The following is a 15,701-nucleotide window of genomic DNA, read 5'->3' on the forward strand; positions in this document are numbered from 1 at the left end:
CAGCCCTGAAGGAAAGGAGGGTTACCTTGCCTGGCTGTGGGTTTCTGTTGTCCTCAGCTTTCTTGTATCCTTCCCATAGGCGGTAGTGCTCTCATGCAGGTGGGATGACAGTGGGACCCTCCTGACCTCCCCCCATGGCAGAGCGGCTCCAGAGTGACAGAGGGTCAGCTGGGGCCCCGGGCTTGGCTTTCGGACCAGGTGGAACTGAGAAAGCAAATGGCTGTTCTGTGTTTTTGAGTTCCGGGGGAGATTGGCTAGACCCCTGTAGTGGGAGGACACCGGTGGGCTCGTGAGCTGGCCCGGGCAGGGGTGCAGGAGGGGCAGCTCAGCGTGGAGATCGTCACACTTGTGGCTTTTGTGTGATTCTAGCTTATGAGGTCCTTGAGGCTCTGTGAAGAGGGCGGGGAAGACGTGAAATGCAGTCCCCCCACCCGGGCCAGCCTCAGAGCAGTGTGTGGTGCAAGGAAACAATCTGACTAGCGTGGTAGGTTCTGCTCTGGCTCTCCCCTTTTGTTCTAGAAACATGCTTCCCGTCATGAGTGGGGCCGAAGGTCGTTCTGGGCGCTGGAGTCCCAGCTGTGTCCCAGGGGAGGGGGCCACCTGGTCACGTGAGGGGTGAGAGCGGTGGCCTCGGCCGGCTGCTTACCCCGCGTGAGCCACCTTTCCTCACAGGTGCCCTTCCTTGCCTTCTGTTTTCCTGTGACGTCAGGGCCTCTTAGAGTGGAAGAGTCCCTGGAGACTCGAGGAGGTGCGTGAGGGTGACATCGTCCCCATCCTTGTGAGTCTTGTCTGAGAGCCTGGCGTTTTCAGCCTCTCATGGTGTTGTGAACCCCCCCCCCCCAAATTACAGGGTGGCTCCATTACAAAAGTTGTTTATTTCAGTGGAAAATTACAACTCTGCCCTTCTTGTTGGAAGTGGTCTGAACAGAATGGTCAGAATATCCCTAGACCCCGGAAACAAGGAACTGGTAGGAAGCCCAAGGGTAGTGCTGTGGATGGGCAGGAGAAAAGCCTGGCAGACACGGGGGGAATTAGTCTGGTGGGGCTGGAAGTTCTGGGAAAATAGCTCACAGGTGATTTATGTGTCCCTGGAGGAGTTTCAGCTTATGGCCTGTTGTAGATTTCAGGTTCTGATGGGAGTGGTGAGGTTGGAAGAGTTGGCGTTGCTGGTGTTTAGTGAATTGATGATATTGGCGTATATTTGAATGGGAGCGCTCAGCCGAAGTTCAGGCTTGACCCAGCTCATGGCCAAATAGTTCTAGAGAGAATAGATAAGAGTTCGCCTGAAGTAGCAACCTGAGGGCTCTCTCTTGGGTCATCCCGAGAGCAGCTGTGCCTTTTCCCCTGTCTCCAAGGTTGTCACTCACCGGAGCTGAATAGATAAAGTTGAACAGCAGAAGCCCTATAAGCAGGATGATTGAGATGGCTATGATTTTGAAGCGGTAGCGTTTCCAGAAAACATGGATGAACCTTGTAACGGGTGACCGAAACCACATGAGCAAGGTATGGGTGCGTCTGTCCAGGAGCAGAGATGGCAGAGAATGGAGGGCAGAGGGAAACTTCAGGTCAAGCAATTCAGAGCAAAGGTCTTTCATTTTAAAAAAGCAACTTCTGCTTCTGCCCTCCCCCGTCCCCAGCTGTTCTCCCCGATTGAGCCGGAGTGGGGAGGTGGGGGGCGGTAATTATCCCTCTTTACTTGTCAGCCTCCTTCCCTGGTCACCACCCCATACAGACTGCTAGGCCCCGCAGCTCAGCTTTGTGAACGAGGAAGAGGCTTGGTGCCTTTGCCCTGCAGGACCCTTACAGGGGAGGATGGAGTGTAGGGTATTGGTTGGGTTCCGACTGGCCTCTTCCTGCTGCCTTGATTAAGGCTTCCTTCTCTGTCAAAATCTCCAGGGTCATCTTCACTTTACCCTAGAAACACCATGGGTGGTGGGAGCTGAGCTCAGACGGCAGGAGCAAGGATAGTTTTAAAGGCCTCTTCCCAGGGTCCAGAAAGGGAAAGGGATTTAGCTCAGGCCCCCAGGGTCTGTCAGAGCCAAGTTACGCGGCACAGTAGTCAGCCCTGTCCTAGGCAATAGGCACCTTCCCCAGCGCCTACCGACAAGCGCCATTTGCCGCCATCGAGGACCTGGCAAGGCCACCAGCCGCTTACAGTCTTCATCTTAAAGAGGGAGCAGTGCTTGTACTGGAGGAAGTGAGGCCGCTTGGGGTCAGCATCCATCATCCTGATGGAGCATAGCTTGGCGTGCCGGGCCGGGAGGGGCATGTCAGACAAATCCAGCTCCAGGACCCCTGAGCCCAGAGAAATGCCGTCAGCAAAAAGGAGCTCCCTGTCCTGTGGTCACGGGCCCTGTGCCAGGATCTCACCCAGGAAGTTATCCGCGGAGATGATGTTATTGTCCCAGATCTGGATGATGAGCCGGGCTGGGAACTTCATCACCGTGGGGTCCAGGCTCCATATGTAGTCCTGGAGGATGGCAGGAGAGCGTATTTCCGGCCTGTCTCCTCTGAGAGTTCCTTTGGCCACTTAGCAGCCCATCACCCAGCAGTGATGGACCACTGAGGAGGAGGAGAAAGTGGGGGAGGGGGAGCGGGGAGTGGTTCCACCCAAGGCCACATTCCAAGTGTCTTGGTGCAGCTCGCAGGCTCTGAGGGGAGAGGTAGGAGTGCATCCCGCTCCTGGGCCTGTTACCTTCTGACTCAAGATGCACGCTTGCTCTGCTGCCAGGTAGTCCAAGGTGAAGATGAACCGCCAATTGAAGATGCCCTCCCCCGTCAGGGAGTGGTAGTGGACATCTGTCTTCTGCATGTCCTTCTCCAGCCCGAATAACCACCTGGGGCCAAAGTCCACTCACCTGGGGTTCACTCGGATTGTCCCCACCCCTAGCTGGAGCCCTGGGAGGAGGGCTGCCCAGTAGACGCCAGGCATGGGTAGAAATGGAGAGACAGAACTGGGCAAGTCTGAGGGCACTCTGACGGAGCCCCGCTCCTCTCCCTCACCCTTTGACATAGATGTCGCTCATCCTCTCGGTACTTAAACTGTTTTCCTTCAGGTCCATGTGGGCAGTTTTCCAGATAATGCAGCGCAGCTCATACCTGTAGCCACTGTTCTCTGAGGCTTTGCTGAGGAATAGCTCCCCAGCTGCAACCTCGGTGAGGGAAGAGAGGCCTGGGAGGCTGCCCTCCGTGCCCACCCAAGTCGTGCTGCGTTTGGGGGACCACAGGGAAAGGAGGCTCCCCAGTTTCCCAACAGAGGAAAAGAATCACCGTGACTCAGTGTTGGAGCCCACTGGTGCTCCGCACGCTGGGAAGGCCACACCGAGTGGTGCAGTTGCTCGGGAGATGGGTGTCACTCACCTCCTAGGCTTTCTGGGCCCAATGTTGAATGGGGGGCCAGGAGGACCAAGCTTCTTGGGGAAGATGTCCACCCACATTTGCACCTTTCCCTAGAGTGGAGATGGATTCACTGGCTGGGGTTGGCCAGCCCCCGTTCTCCGCATCCTGGTCTGGGGGGGGCCCTGTCTCAGCTTCTAGGTCTGCTGAGGCTGTGTTTCCAACACTGAGTGGTGGGGTATCGAGGCATCTGGGAGGTGGGATGGACTTCAGACCGGAAGTCAGCACACCGCCCCTCAGCTTCCACTTGTTTCTTTTTTTGGCTGGGAGAATAGTGCAGTAAGGCTGGGAGCATAGGATGGCTACGAGGCTGATGGCTGTGGCGCACGGATGCAAGTGTAACCGGGGTCTGGAGGGTTGATGCCATTTAACAGGTCCTGCTGGACAGCCTCTCTGGATGGCGCTCCAGAATGGGATTGGGGCTGCAATTATTAGCCACCTTAGTGGCCCTGAGTAAGAGTAAACTAGGTGATCTCCAGGTCATTTTATGTTGTGGAACCACATCCTAAGGATGTCAAGCTATCCACAAAGCACAGGGGTCTAGGAAAGAAGGGTTGAAGCTGGTGAGAAAAGGGGAGACAAAAGAGTTAAGAGGGTAGGACTACCAACAGTGGAAGACAGATTCCTTTAAACCATGTGACCTAGGTTTATTCTTTTGAAATTGGCCCCATTTAATGAGAAAACAGGTTTAATGAGGATGGTTTTAAAAAGTGCTCAGTAGAGAACTTTGTATCTAGAATGTGCTATCAGCTTGAGAGATTTGGAGAATGAGGTGAGCCATTCTGGTGGCTGGAGGGTAGGGGATAATTAGGGTGCCTGTGGGGATTTTTATTCCTCCTGTTAGGGGTTCCTTGCTGTGGAGAAAACACAGCCTGCACTTAACAGCCAAGCCGGGGCTATGATGCCTGCACTCTGACCCCAGGTGCTGCCTCCTTAACCCTCCCTCAGGAGAGACTAAGGCAGTGCTGGCACCGGCGGGGAAGGCCCCGAAACACTTCCACAGCTGACACGGGGCCTCGGTTTCTTGTTGGTGACGTTTCCAGCTCTGAACTTCTCCATATTCTAAGAGACACCACTGCGACTTCTTGCTTATTAACATGCACAGAACGTGCTTGTCTTCTTTTCACGTACATCTGTGGGTGCCCGGTCTCTCCTTCCCCTCTTGTCCTGGATGGGTGGGCTTCCCCACCTCCTGATCCAGCCCCTCCAGTCTCATACCTGGTCGATGCCCGGCTGGCTGTCGCTGTACAGCGTGCGGGTCTCCACGTGCTCAGGTACCAGTCCCTGGGTGTGCAGGAGGTACAGCGCAAGGCGTTCTTTCTTAGATCCCAGAAAGCGAGCAGTAGGGGGCTTCAGCTCTAGATTGGAGGGGGATGGAAGGAGGGGATCACGAGGTCATTAGCCTTCCCGTCTCCCACGTAGGCCCCTTCTCCACCCTCAGCCTGGGCAGTGGCCTTGGTTATCCGTTACAGGCGAGAAGGGGAGGCGGGCAGCTCCTCCATCCTGTAGCCCCACTTGTCGCAGAGGCCCAGCTCTGTGCTTTCTGGCAGTGTGCTGTGCTTCTCACCAAAGCTTTGCAGTCTGAATTTTTTCCCATTGTAAAACACAGAGTCATCCTCAGGGCTGAACAGAGGCGGAGGCAGTCCTTTCTGCCTGGCATGGTGTTCCAAGAGCAGGCTTGGGGGCATCTGATCCCGCCACCTAAAGGGCCCTGACCTGTGGGGAAAAGGTGGGGAGATCTGAGTCCTGGAGAAGCCTCTGCTTCGAGCTGCAGGCTGACCAGTGCTGGGAGCAGGGGTGCAGACAGGTGCGGGCCCTGGTTCCCCAGCCTGGGATGCAGGCGTCTTCGAGGGGAGCCGTGGGCTTACTCTTCCACCACCACCCCCCCACCCCGTGCTCTCTTGCCCTGGTTCAGGTCCACGCTTACTGGCAGTAGGATTTGGAGAGCCCACAACGAGCTCCAAAGCCAGACAGGAGTCGGTTTTCAAGGTCAATGACTGTGGTTCCAATCTTATCATCGGGTGAAAATAGGTCAAAGTCATACAGCTGGATCTCTAGGTCCTTCTCCAGGGGGATGGTGCAGCTCATTTCAAACATCCTTGGGTGAGAGTGTTGGAGACACAGAGACCGAGGACCATGTTATCTACACAGCTCCCTCTCCAGCATCCCAACCACACGTGCCCGTGCTCTACCCCCTGTTTGGCCCTGGTGAATTTGGAGAGCAGAGCCTGGGATGGCTCTTGTCCGCCAATAGCCATCCCTCAGTCGTGGCTGGGAGTGACTTTGGACAGGCCTGGGGTGTGGGACTCTGAGCTCCCTTCCCAGGCAAAGTGGTTGAGGGGGGAGGGGAGAGCTGGGCTGCCCATCAATGCATCTTCTGTCTGTTGGACACTGTGCTAGGAACGTGGAGGCTAGAAAGGAACGTGAGAGTTCTCTGCCTTCTAGAACTGCTCCCGGCACAGGGAGCGGGGACGTGGGGTCGGGTGCGTTGGGGCATCTCACACGCCAAAGATGGGGTCCAGAGTGTTGGGCTGGTACTTGTCCCGGTTGCCAAGCTTTGTCTTTCCCAGTTTCAGGATCACATAAGGGTCACACTGGGGTTCAGATAGACGTGAGAGAAGGACGGGAAATGCAGAGTCAGCCCAGGTTGGTCAGGGAGGGCGGGAGTGGGGCAGAAAGGAGCCCCTTGTACCAGATGGGGCCTGTGGGAAGTTGGCAGTCTGGGTGTCAGCCTGAGGGAGCTCCGGGATGCTGGGGTGTAGGGTGAGGTGAGGGGGGTGCCCGGGCTGGGGGCTGGGGAAGACGAGCGCTGCGGTTCAGGGCTGCTCGTTACCAGGCCGTTGGTGTCTTGGGGCTGCAGGTTGGCTGCTCGCACCACGTACACCCGCACCAAGCACTGCTGAGGGAAGTCCTCTTTCTTAGGCCAAGGCAGGAACTGGCGAGGGGGCTTGGGGGTGTCTGGATTCTCAGGAAAGGGGTAGACACGGAATTGGCCCTGTGTGTGTGTTGGGGAGGGAAGGTATTGGCCTCTGGCCTGGCTCTGTAGAGCCCTCCAGGAGGTACCCCTGGTCTGTGTTGAGGGTGGCAGGGATGAAACCCGTGAGGACGGGTAGGGGCATGTGCTGCAGAGATGCTCTACGGGGACCACGGTGGTGTTTTCCGCTGAAGGGAGGTCTCGTTCCACCCCCACCCATCCCTTGGGGTCCGCACTTGTTTTCGAAGGCTCTAGGGCCTCCGAGAGCAGCACAGGCCCGAGCTGGGACTGAGAAGCCCTCGCCCTTCCTGAGTTGGGGGAGGCCACCCTGAGTCCCTGCAGAGGTCGGTCTCTGCCCCCCACTCCCAAGACTGTCAAGCCCTCCGTGCCCCATCCTCATGCCGAGCGTATAGAACCAGCGCTCCTGTCAGAGTCTTCCCTGGACAGAAGGGGCACGAGGTGACAGGTGCAGCTAGGCAGGGCTGGGACACGCACCTTGAACTCCCCTACCACAGGGCTGTCCAGCTTGGGCCTTTCTTGGTAGAGTCTGAAGGTCTGGCAGAAGTCCTGCAGGCCCTGGAAGGCTGGCACGGCCTCCAGCTCGCAGTCGTATACCTGTGGGAGGGCGTGTGGGACCCGGCTGGCGGGGGGAGCTGGCCAGGGCTTGAGGGGACCATTCCTAGGATCGGGGTTGAGGGGCCACCCAGGTCTCGCCCCAGAGCATCTGCCCCGGGGTCAGCAGAGCTGCTGCTGGTGGGCAGCCCTGGTTCCTGAAAGGGTGTGGCCTGTGGCGGCGTGGCCAGGAGTCTTGTGAAAAGGAAGCCACCCCCCGACTTGGTGGTTCCCCAAGGACTCGGGGCTGGGTTTGTTGGCCTCTCCCCGCAGATTTTCTCCATCCTTCATCAGTCTCCCGTCGTAGGGGCCTGCAAACCTTCAGGGTGTGATACTCTTTGTACTTGTACTTTAGGGACAGGGGAGCATCTCCTGTGGCCCAGAACAGCTTGCTCCACCAGTCCACTTCCTGGTCGTGTTCATCCTGGCAGTGAGGAGGAGGGGCATTTTGGCCCTCGGGGAGAAGGCACCGTGGCCTTCCTCTGCCCGGAGTCATGCTGCCCCACCTCCCTGAGCTGCCTGGACTTGTTCCTTATTCCCCGGGGCTGAGCCTACGTCACCTCAGCGTTGCTGGACTTGAACCAGAACTTTTCATAAAGGTAACCTAGGAGCTGAAAAATGATGGCGGTGAGCTAGGCAAGGCCTGGCCGCCCGGTCCGCCCACCGCCTCTGACTTCTGAGCTCAGAAGGGGTTCGAGGCCACGGCTTCCTGCCCTGGCTCCCTTGCCCTTCACAGAGGCTTTTTAATTCAGGGATCCTCAGACATAGGACTGGGGCTGAGAAGGAGGGTCAGGTTAGTTCTCGGTTCTCATTGCCCACAACTCCACACTTAACTCTGGAAAGGCTCAGACGTTCAGAGCCTCAGGCCCCACCCCAGGCCTCCTGAAGCTGAGTCTGCTTTTGCTCCAGATGCCAAAGGATTCCTGTGCTTTCGAGGTTGACAGGTGCTGCTCTAGAGCAGCAGTTCTGAACTTTGGAAACACTGGAATCACCTGGGGCGGGGGTGGGGCGTAGGTGGTTTGGGCTTGAATAAAATAATTGCTGCTTCTGGTTCTTACCCCCAGCAACTGGTCAGAAACCATTTTGGGGGGGGGCGGGCTGTGCAGCACGTGGGGTCTTAGCTCCCCGGCCAGGGATCGAACCCATCCCCCCTGCAGTGGAAGCGCGGAGTCCTAACTACTGGACCGCCAGGGAAGTCCCTCAGGATTTTTAAAACTCTCGGGCATTTCTAATGTGCAGTCCAGGTTGAGATCACTGCTTTCGAGTTCCCGTGAACAAGTAGGCCTCACGCTGGGGGCGCGGATATCGGAACTCTGTTTAATCTGTACCCTCCTCAGACACAAGGGCTGTTTCCTCTAAATGGCACGGGGCCTCCAGCCCTTTACTCACCTCCTGGTACTTCTTCACAGACAGCACTGCGTGGAGAAAGCGCAGTCATGAGTCTCAGGAGAAGGGAGAAGTGGGGGGGGAGGGGAGGGCCACCAACCCAGCAGGACAGCCAGGGCCTTGGCCACTCCCAGTGCCAGCGTGTTGGTGAGGTCTGGGGAGGGGCAAGAAGAAAGGGCCGTACTTGGAGGCCGTGGGGGCATGTAGTCCTGAGCCCACGGGTCACAGAAGTAGGGCTGTAGGGAGTCAACGTTGGCCTGACCCACCACGGTCTCCTGGCCGAAGTCCTGGTTGTCCACCACCTTCAGCACCAGGGGCAACGCGAAGGCCTCATCCGTAGGCATGTACTGCAGCCCCAGGGAGAGGCCAGGGCGTGAGGCTTCCCACGAGCCGGGGCTGCCCCAGCCCTGGCCCAAGGCCTTCTCACCAGTGTGAGGAAGAGGGTTGACTGGGTGAAGTTGGGATTGGTCTGGAAGTCCCTGATGGGCTCTGTCTGCACGGACTCTTCCCAGCATTCCACCAGGAGCCGGGGCGAACGCACCTGCTTCATGTTCCGAAGGCCCCAGACCAGCATCTGCCGGAACAGAGAGGGAGGGTGGGGGGAGGGGCAGGCGGCCCCTCTGATGGGGTCCTGGCCTGGGAGCAGTGGGTCTGGCTCTCCCCTCTTCTGGCCCTGGCCTAAAGGGCCAGGGCACGAGGCTGGGTGAAGGCAGAGTCCGAAGGCCCACCCAGTCCTCCTGTCCTGTGAGGGGTGAGTCCTCCAGGCCTGGGCGCTGTCGTCGCTCCTCCACGAGGGAGGTGCCCATTAGGTATTGCCCTTCCTCCCCCGCTGCCCATCTGGCCTCTAATCATCTCTCTCAGGGGTTACCTCCCGCTGCCGGCTGCCCCCCAGGCCCGCAGCATCTGGAGTGCCCCGGGGTTCTTGGGCACCTCGGTGCCGTCCAGCTCGTGGCTGACCTGGATCCCACAGAACTCCATGGCCAGTCAGCGAGCCAGCACCCTGGGGTCTCACTCTCAACGGACAAACACTGGGTACCCCAGGAGCTGTCCACACCCTACTCATTGGGCCGCCTCAGGGCCAGAGTGGAAACCAGCCAGGTGGTCTGATCTTGGCTCCAGTGAGGGGAGGACCTGACCATCTTCCGCTCTTTGCCGCAGGGCGCGTAGGTTCTGACCTGGGCGCCTCCATGCTACTTTCAGAAGAGGTGAGAAACATCCTGCCATTTGGAGTCAGGCAGGGCCGGGCCTAAACCCTGGCGCTGCCACTGAGCCCCTGTGTCACTGTGCGTGGATGTGTTGTCTCTCAGAGCCTGAATTTCCGTCTCTGGAAGGTCGTCCCTACTTTTTGCACAGGGGCCTCATGAGGCTTACATCTGTAGGTAATGGTTGCTAAAGCCCTTTGTCTACGACCCACTGCAGAGGTTTGCATGAAAATACTTTTAAATGTTCTATCAGAACTTCATTTCTCTCCTGTCTCCCTCCATCTCTCACTTGGTATCTTCTCGGGGTCCAAGCTTTGGAGCAGGTAGGCAGGAGGCCCAAGGGGGTCAGCAGAGAGCGCACCGTGGTGCTCGGCTGCTCTGGGGGTGGCTTGCGCCCTGCCCACCCGCCCTGCTCCACGTGTCGTCACCTCAATAGCCATTTTCCTTAGCGTGGGCTGGATGCTCTTGGGGAGGATGTAGATCCCACTCTTCCAGGGAACACTTAAGAGTGGCAGCTGCTGTCTGAGACTCTGAAGGGATGAGGTTGGAGAGCAGGGAGCCTGAGGCCCTGTTGGGCTGGTCCTACTGTCCCCCGCCCCGCCACACACGCAAGCAGGACCCTAAGAGGCTCAACTGCGGCGGCCCCGGAGCCCTATGGGCAGAAGCTGGCAGGGGAGTTAGGGAGACATTGGGCAGGCCGGCACCTCCCAGCCCAGTGTTCTGGTTCCCGGGCCCCAGGACTTTGCTGAGGGGCTGCGGTTGGGGGCCGCTGGCTGTGGGGACATGTGGCAGGGGAGTGGGGCAGGGTGAGGGCGCTGGGCACCACACTCCCAGCCGGGCCCTCTCTCCCAGCACCTCAGTCTCGAGGATCAGCTCACAGGACGCCAAGATCTCGCCCTCTTCCTCCTCCAACCCTTTTACAAGGGGGTGCCACCTCATGGGGGGCAGGATCCGTTTTTGGACATCCAGCCAGACCACCGGTGACCACATGCTCCGTCCCCACAAGCTCTCATTGCCCTGGAGGGAAGGGGAAGTTCACAAAACATGGAGGCCAGGCTGGCAGGGGTCTGGCTCCTCCTGGGATTCTGACAACTCTAGGATCAATGCGATGTGCTCTGTGAATCAGGTCCCGCTGGAGCACTTTTCGAATATTCTCCTCTAAAATAAAAGCTCCTGGGTTCCCTGGTGGCGCAGTGGTTGAGAGTCCGCCTGCCGATGCAGGGGACACGGGTTCGTGCCCCAGTCCGGGAAGATCCCACATGCCGTGGAGCGGCTGGGCCCGTGAGCCATGACCGCTGAGCCTGCGCATCCGGAGCCTGTGCTCCGCAACGGGAGAGGCCACAACAGTGAGAGGCCCATGTACCGCAAAAAAATCAAATAAAATAAAAGCTCCTCACGGAATTCCCTGGCGGTTCGGTGGTTAGGACTCTGTGCTTCCACTGCAGTGGGCACAGGTTCAATCCCTGGTCTGGGAACTAAGATCCGGCATGCCGCATGGTACGGCCAAAAAAATACATTAAAAACTTCTCAGAGCTCTGCCCAGCCCAGCCCACCTTACCTGGGGGTCCCGCTGCCACAGTTCCAACACCACGAATGGTGGGCTCTCTTTGGTGTCCTGGGGGTTCTCGTACAGGAGGAGGTGCTGGAAGATGAGCGTCTGGGCCCACGTAGGGGCTGCAGAGCTCTTCAGGGTTTGGGTACACTGGCTGTGGTTCAAGAAGACCAACCGAATGAAGGGCGCTGTGGGTGGAAGGAGAGCTGTGCCTTTGAGCTGCCGAGTGAGGCTCTCCCCTCTTCTGGCTGCTGCCGCCACCGGACTGGGTACCCGGGGAGGCTCAGGCCAGACAGCCACAGCCACTCCAGCTCCCCAGAAGGCCACCTCAGAGTAAGCCACAGAGCACATGGGCTTATAGCTAGAGGCCCCTTATACCATCATGGTTGGGGCCTAGCCGTCACAGACGCGGAGGGCCCGGCGGCTCCTCTGGAGGGGTTCTGGGGACCAGGCTACACGTGGCTGCCCTCACACAGCATCAGCAAGTGGCCTTGGCATCAAGGAACATCACACGACCCTCTCGACGAGGGTGCTGATGCCCAGTGGACACAGCTCCCAGCAGACATCCACTGCCCCGGCTCAGACCCTTGTCCAACAGTCTGGCTCCCAACAAACAGGGCCACTGCCAGCCCAAGGCAGGAGCACGTGACTCACCTGAAACCTCCCATGGGGCCTCCACACAGGGCTAGAAATTGCCACCCCTCCTCCCCACCCCTCATCTTCTGTCCAGCACAAGGAACAAGTGGTTCCCAAGCATGTCATCCTCTCTCTCGCCTTTGTGTCTCATCCTCCCTCTTCCTTGTCAAGGCCCAGCAAACTCCTCCTTCCTCTTCAAGGCTCAGCTAAGTGGCCTCCAGTGGGATGAAGCCTCCCTGTCTTGATTCCACAGTGTTGGGGACACACCACAAGAGCGGTCCCACCTTGTATTCCTTGTTCTTGTGTCTCTTCCCCAAACCAGGGCCATGAGCTGCTGGGGGCAGGGGTCTGCATGTGTGTCACCCCCTCCTCGCCACATCCTTTATACTGCTGGGTGTCCACATGGAGGGGCTGGGGGAGAAGAGGTGCCCACGCCTACCCTGGAATGTCTGGATGTGGTTAGACATCAGGTTCCGGGCCTGGTAGATGTAGCAGAAGAGCTGGTAGTAGTGGGGCTCTGGGTAAGAGAGGAGCTGTGTCCGCCACCCGTCCCCAGGATCCCCACCCCATGCCCCCTGCTCCCTGCCCTCAGGTGCTGGGTGTCTCCGGGGCCACCCAAGCCGACTCTCAATTGAATGCTCACTGTTGAAGATGCAGTAGATGAAGGGCAGGTTGGGTGGCTGGGTGATCTCTGGGGGAGCCCTCCAGGAGCTCCTGATTCTGTCCAGTCTCCGTGTCGACGACACCACGTCCGCTTCCCTCTTAGCTTGCTGTTTCATATCTAGACTCTGTGCCCAGGACAGACTCCCTGAGGCTCATAGGTGCCTTTCCTGCCTCCCCCAGCCCAGGCCCAGGTCACCCTTCTCCCCATCCAAAGCCTGAGGATGTGGTTCCGGGGCCCAGGTCCCCCCACCTGCAGTGGTCAGTGCATCTGGCCACACGGGGCGTCTCCGTCTGCGTGGCGCACCAGGGGGCCCTGGCTCTGGAGGTGGGGTTGCAGGGAAGAGACACCTAGCCCACTGGGGCTTTACCAAGGATCCCTCCAGGAGGAATATGGATGCAATGCCCTTGACCTTATTGGGGGCCAGCCTGCGGTGCCAGCGGCGGCGGCGGAACTGGCTCTGGGGCTGAGGGTTCAGGTGGAACTTGGAACCGAAGACGCCGTACTCCCAGCCTTCCTCGTCCTCAGCCAGGCTGGGGTGGTGCTGCGGGGGGAGCAGAGTCACCCTCTCACCTGGCCAAGGGTGGGTCCCATCCATGGTCCCGCCAGGTCCCTGACCAGGCGGCCCCTCACCAGCTGCAGGAAGGACAGGGTCTCCTGCTCGTGGCTCAGCCTCCCGTGGTCCCGGTAGCGCACGCGCGCCCAGCGCCGGCGGCGGCAGGAGTAGTAGGTCTTCTCCACCGAGTTCCAGACCTGGGGCAGCCCCGAGGGCGGGATGCCCACTCCGTACTCCCAGCCTGAGGGACCAGGATACAGCCCGTGGGTGCCCAGGGGCCCACAGGCTCGGGGGCTCGGACAGGCCTGAGAGATAAGCCCTGGAAGGGCAGGCCGAGGGGGCAGTGCTGTCCCTCACGTCCAGGTCTCTCCGGCCACAAAGGAAGGTGTGGTCACACTGCGTCACCGGTGGCCTGGGCTCAACTGCCCATCTTACAGACAAGGAAGGTGAGGCTCACAGGCGTCCTGGGACCCGCACAAGGTCACACAGCCCGTAAGTAGCAGAGGCTGCATCTTGAGCCCAGGTCTTCCGACTCCCAGCCCACCGCCCCTTCCCTGGAGCCACCTGGGGTGAACAAGGCTCTGGACGCGACCCCAGTTCACGTGCTCGGGAGGCGCTTAGCACCTGCCCTGTCTCAAAGCTGGGGCCCACGTCTGTGGCAAGGGTGGAGGCCCTGCTCTCCGGAGACTGAGGCCCCCCAGGAACGCAGGCCTACCCCACCCGACAGCCTGGCTACTTTCAGTTCCAGGCCCTGCCGCCCTTAGCCGCTGCCCAGAGGACTGACCTTCACTGTCCACCGCGTGGTTCAGCTCCACAGCCCAGTTCTTCTTCACGTGCCAGCCTTGGGGACACTTCACATTCTCCCGGGCCTCCACGGGTTCTCCGTTCTGTGGGTGCACAGAGAGGGTGGGCCAAGGGCCGTGTTGCTCGCCTACTGCAGCCATCGTGGCCTCCAGCCTCCTGGGGCTCCTTAAATTTAAGTTCGTGAAAAATGAAACAAAATTCGGGAATTCCCCTGTGGTCTAGTGGTTAGGGCTCCGCGCTTCCACGGCTGGAGGCCCAGGTTCGATCCCTGGTTGGGGAACTAAGATCCCGCGTGCCGCGCGGTGCAGCCAGAAAAAAAGAAACAAAATTCAAAGTTCAGTTCCTTACTGAACTTTGAATTCTCGGTAAAAGCGCCACCTTCGAAAGGGGGAAGGAAAGGTGCCCACTCTGTCGTCCTTCCAGTCCCATTTAGGGCACCTCTCCCCACCACCTTGGGATACAAACCCCATCAGCGCTCACCCAAGGTCACACCAGGGAGCAGGGCTCAGTTGGTAACGCCTGATCCAGTGCTCTTTCCACTCAGACACCCCAGCTTCCAAGGTGCCCCCCGGTTGAATCGCTGGCCCCCCCGCGCCCCCTGCTCACCACGTCTGTGTTGGGGATGGCGGCAGGCCCCCAGGCCCCCGTGGCGTCTCGGCACTGGTTCTCGTACACCTCCTCCAGCACCTGGCTCTTGTTGATGTCTGTGTCCAGGAGGAGCCTGGGGGCAGTGAGACCCCAAGTTCCCAGCATATCTCCCTGAGCTTACAGGCCCCTGGGGTCCTCCTCTGTTGGCTGAGCACTGCCATACCTGGCAGCCCCACCTGCTCTGGGCAAGGCTGGGCAGCGGGGCCTGGCATGCAAGGTAGGGTGGCGGGCAGGTCCCCCTGTCCTATGCACCCCAGCCCCCGGAACCAGGCTGCAGTGGCTGTGTGCCCGCCTCTCTGGGCTGCTGCCTACTGGCCCTCCTGGGTAAGAAGCGGCGTCAGCTCCACTGCTGCCTGTCCAGGGGCTCACAGGCTCCGGGTCCCACATCCCAGCCTTACCTCCGCTGAGGTTCCACTGTCCATGGCCCCTGCCAGTGCCATCCATGGGGCTCCTTGAAATCTTCCTTGGGGAGGGCCTTGTGCCCCATGACATCCGAGAAGCTGGGGCAGTGCTGCAGCCACTGCTGTCCCCACTGGTCCTTATACTTGGCCTCGTTCTCGTACTGGGGGAGGGGAGTCCATCAGTGCCTGCTGCCACCCCCAGCATACCCAGCACTGGCCCTAGGTCCCCCACTCTGGGCTGTAAGCACCTCCCAGAAATGTGGTAGTCAGGCAGAGGGCCATGTGGCACCTGCCCGGGGGCAGGAGCTGCGTTGTCGCTTGTAATGGGACGGCACCGCCCCCGCTGTCAATCAGCACAGGCAGCTGCCACTCGTCAAGTGCTCACTGTGGCTGGGCCCGTGCCAAGGGCATTTCATGAACTAACCCCTTTCAGCCGCACACTCCCATTTCACGGTTGAGGAGACTGAGGCTCAAAGGTCACCTCTACCCCAGGCGGCTCAGCTCTCGAGGAGTGGAGTGGGGTGGATGCCTGTGTTAGAGCCTGGTGGTGCCTGGGATGTGACCTGTCCACCCCGTGTCACTGCTGACCCTGGGGAACCTGGTCCTGCTCCACCACTGCCCTGTCTTTGCTGCCTCTGGACCTTTCTTCCACATTCCCCTTCTGGGCACGCACTCATCCTAAATCCCTCTCTGTCTCAGCACCTCAAGTTCTACAATCTATCCACAACATGCAACTTAGGAACCATGAAAATGTTTTGACAAAGTAAGTTAAAAAGCCCGAAACTCAAAACTCATTTCTCTTCTGTTCTCAGGACCTTCTCCTGAGCCATGTCCTCCCCTCCTTTGATTACAGAGCGGCCTCTGGCCGGCTGC

The 15,701-nt window shown here is 59.2% G+C and overlaps 1 protein-coding gene across 1 annotated transcript in view; it reads right to left on the reverse strand.

Moving 5' to 3' along the window:
• Positions 1–877: 877 nt before the first annotated feature.
• The window catches only part of FER1L5 (fer-1 like family member 5), a 48,160-nt gene continuing 33,336 nt past the window's right edge, over positions 878–15,701 (reverse strand). Inside the window, 30 exon segments of the mRNA XM_073791753.1 lie at positions 878–1,138; positions 1,141–1,258; positions 1,368–1,515; positions 1,805–1,914; positions 2,102–2,295; positions 2,371–2,470; positions 2,696–2,837; positions 3,004–3,099; positions 3,361–3,449; positions 4,615–4,754; positions 4,964–5,112; positions 5,324–5,494; positions 5,899–5,990; positions 6,230–6,391; positions 6,866–6,985; positions 7,302–7,406; positions 7,543–7,593; positions 8,372–8,397; positions 8,553–8,715; positions 8,796–8,942; positions 9,999–10,088; positions 10,411–10,587; positions 11,129–11,310; positions 12,198–12,275; positions 12,402–12,546; positions 12,790–12,963; positions 13,053–13,216; positions 13,760–13,862; positions 14,386–14,500; positions 14,826–14,989. Of these exon segments, the coding sequence (XP_073647854.1) occupies positions 1,032–1,138; positions 1,141–1,258; positions 1,368–1,515; positions 1,805–1,914; positions 2,102–2,295; positions 2,371–2,470; positions 2,696–2,837; positions 3,004–3,099; positions 3,361–3,449; positions 4,615–4,754; positions 4,964–5,112; positions 5,324–5,494; positions 5,899–5,990; positions 6,230–6,391; positions 6,866–6,985; positions 7,302–7,406; positions 7,543–7,593; positions 8,372–8,397; positions 8,553–8,715; positions 8,796–8,942; positions 9,999–10,088; positions 10,411–10,587; positions 11,129–11,310; positions 12,198–12,275; positions 12,402–12,546; positions 12,790–12,963; positions 13,053–13,216; positions 13,760–13,862; positions 14,386–14,500; positions 14,826–14,989 (3,822 nt within the window). The 3' untranslated portion in view covers positions 878–1,031.

The sequence above is a fragment of the Tursiops truncatus genome, chromosome 14 (genome assembly GCF_011762595.2).
Source record: "Tursiops truncatus isolate mTurTru1 chromosome 14, mTurTru1.mat.Y, whole genome shotgun sequence".
Taxonomy (NCBI): domain Eukaryota; kingdom Metazoa; phylum Chordata; class Mammalia; order Artiodactyla; family Delphinidae; genus Tursiops; species Tursiops truncatus.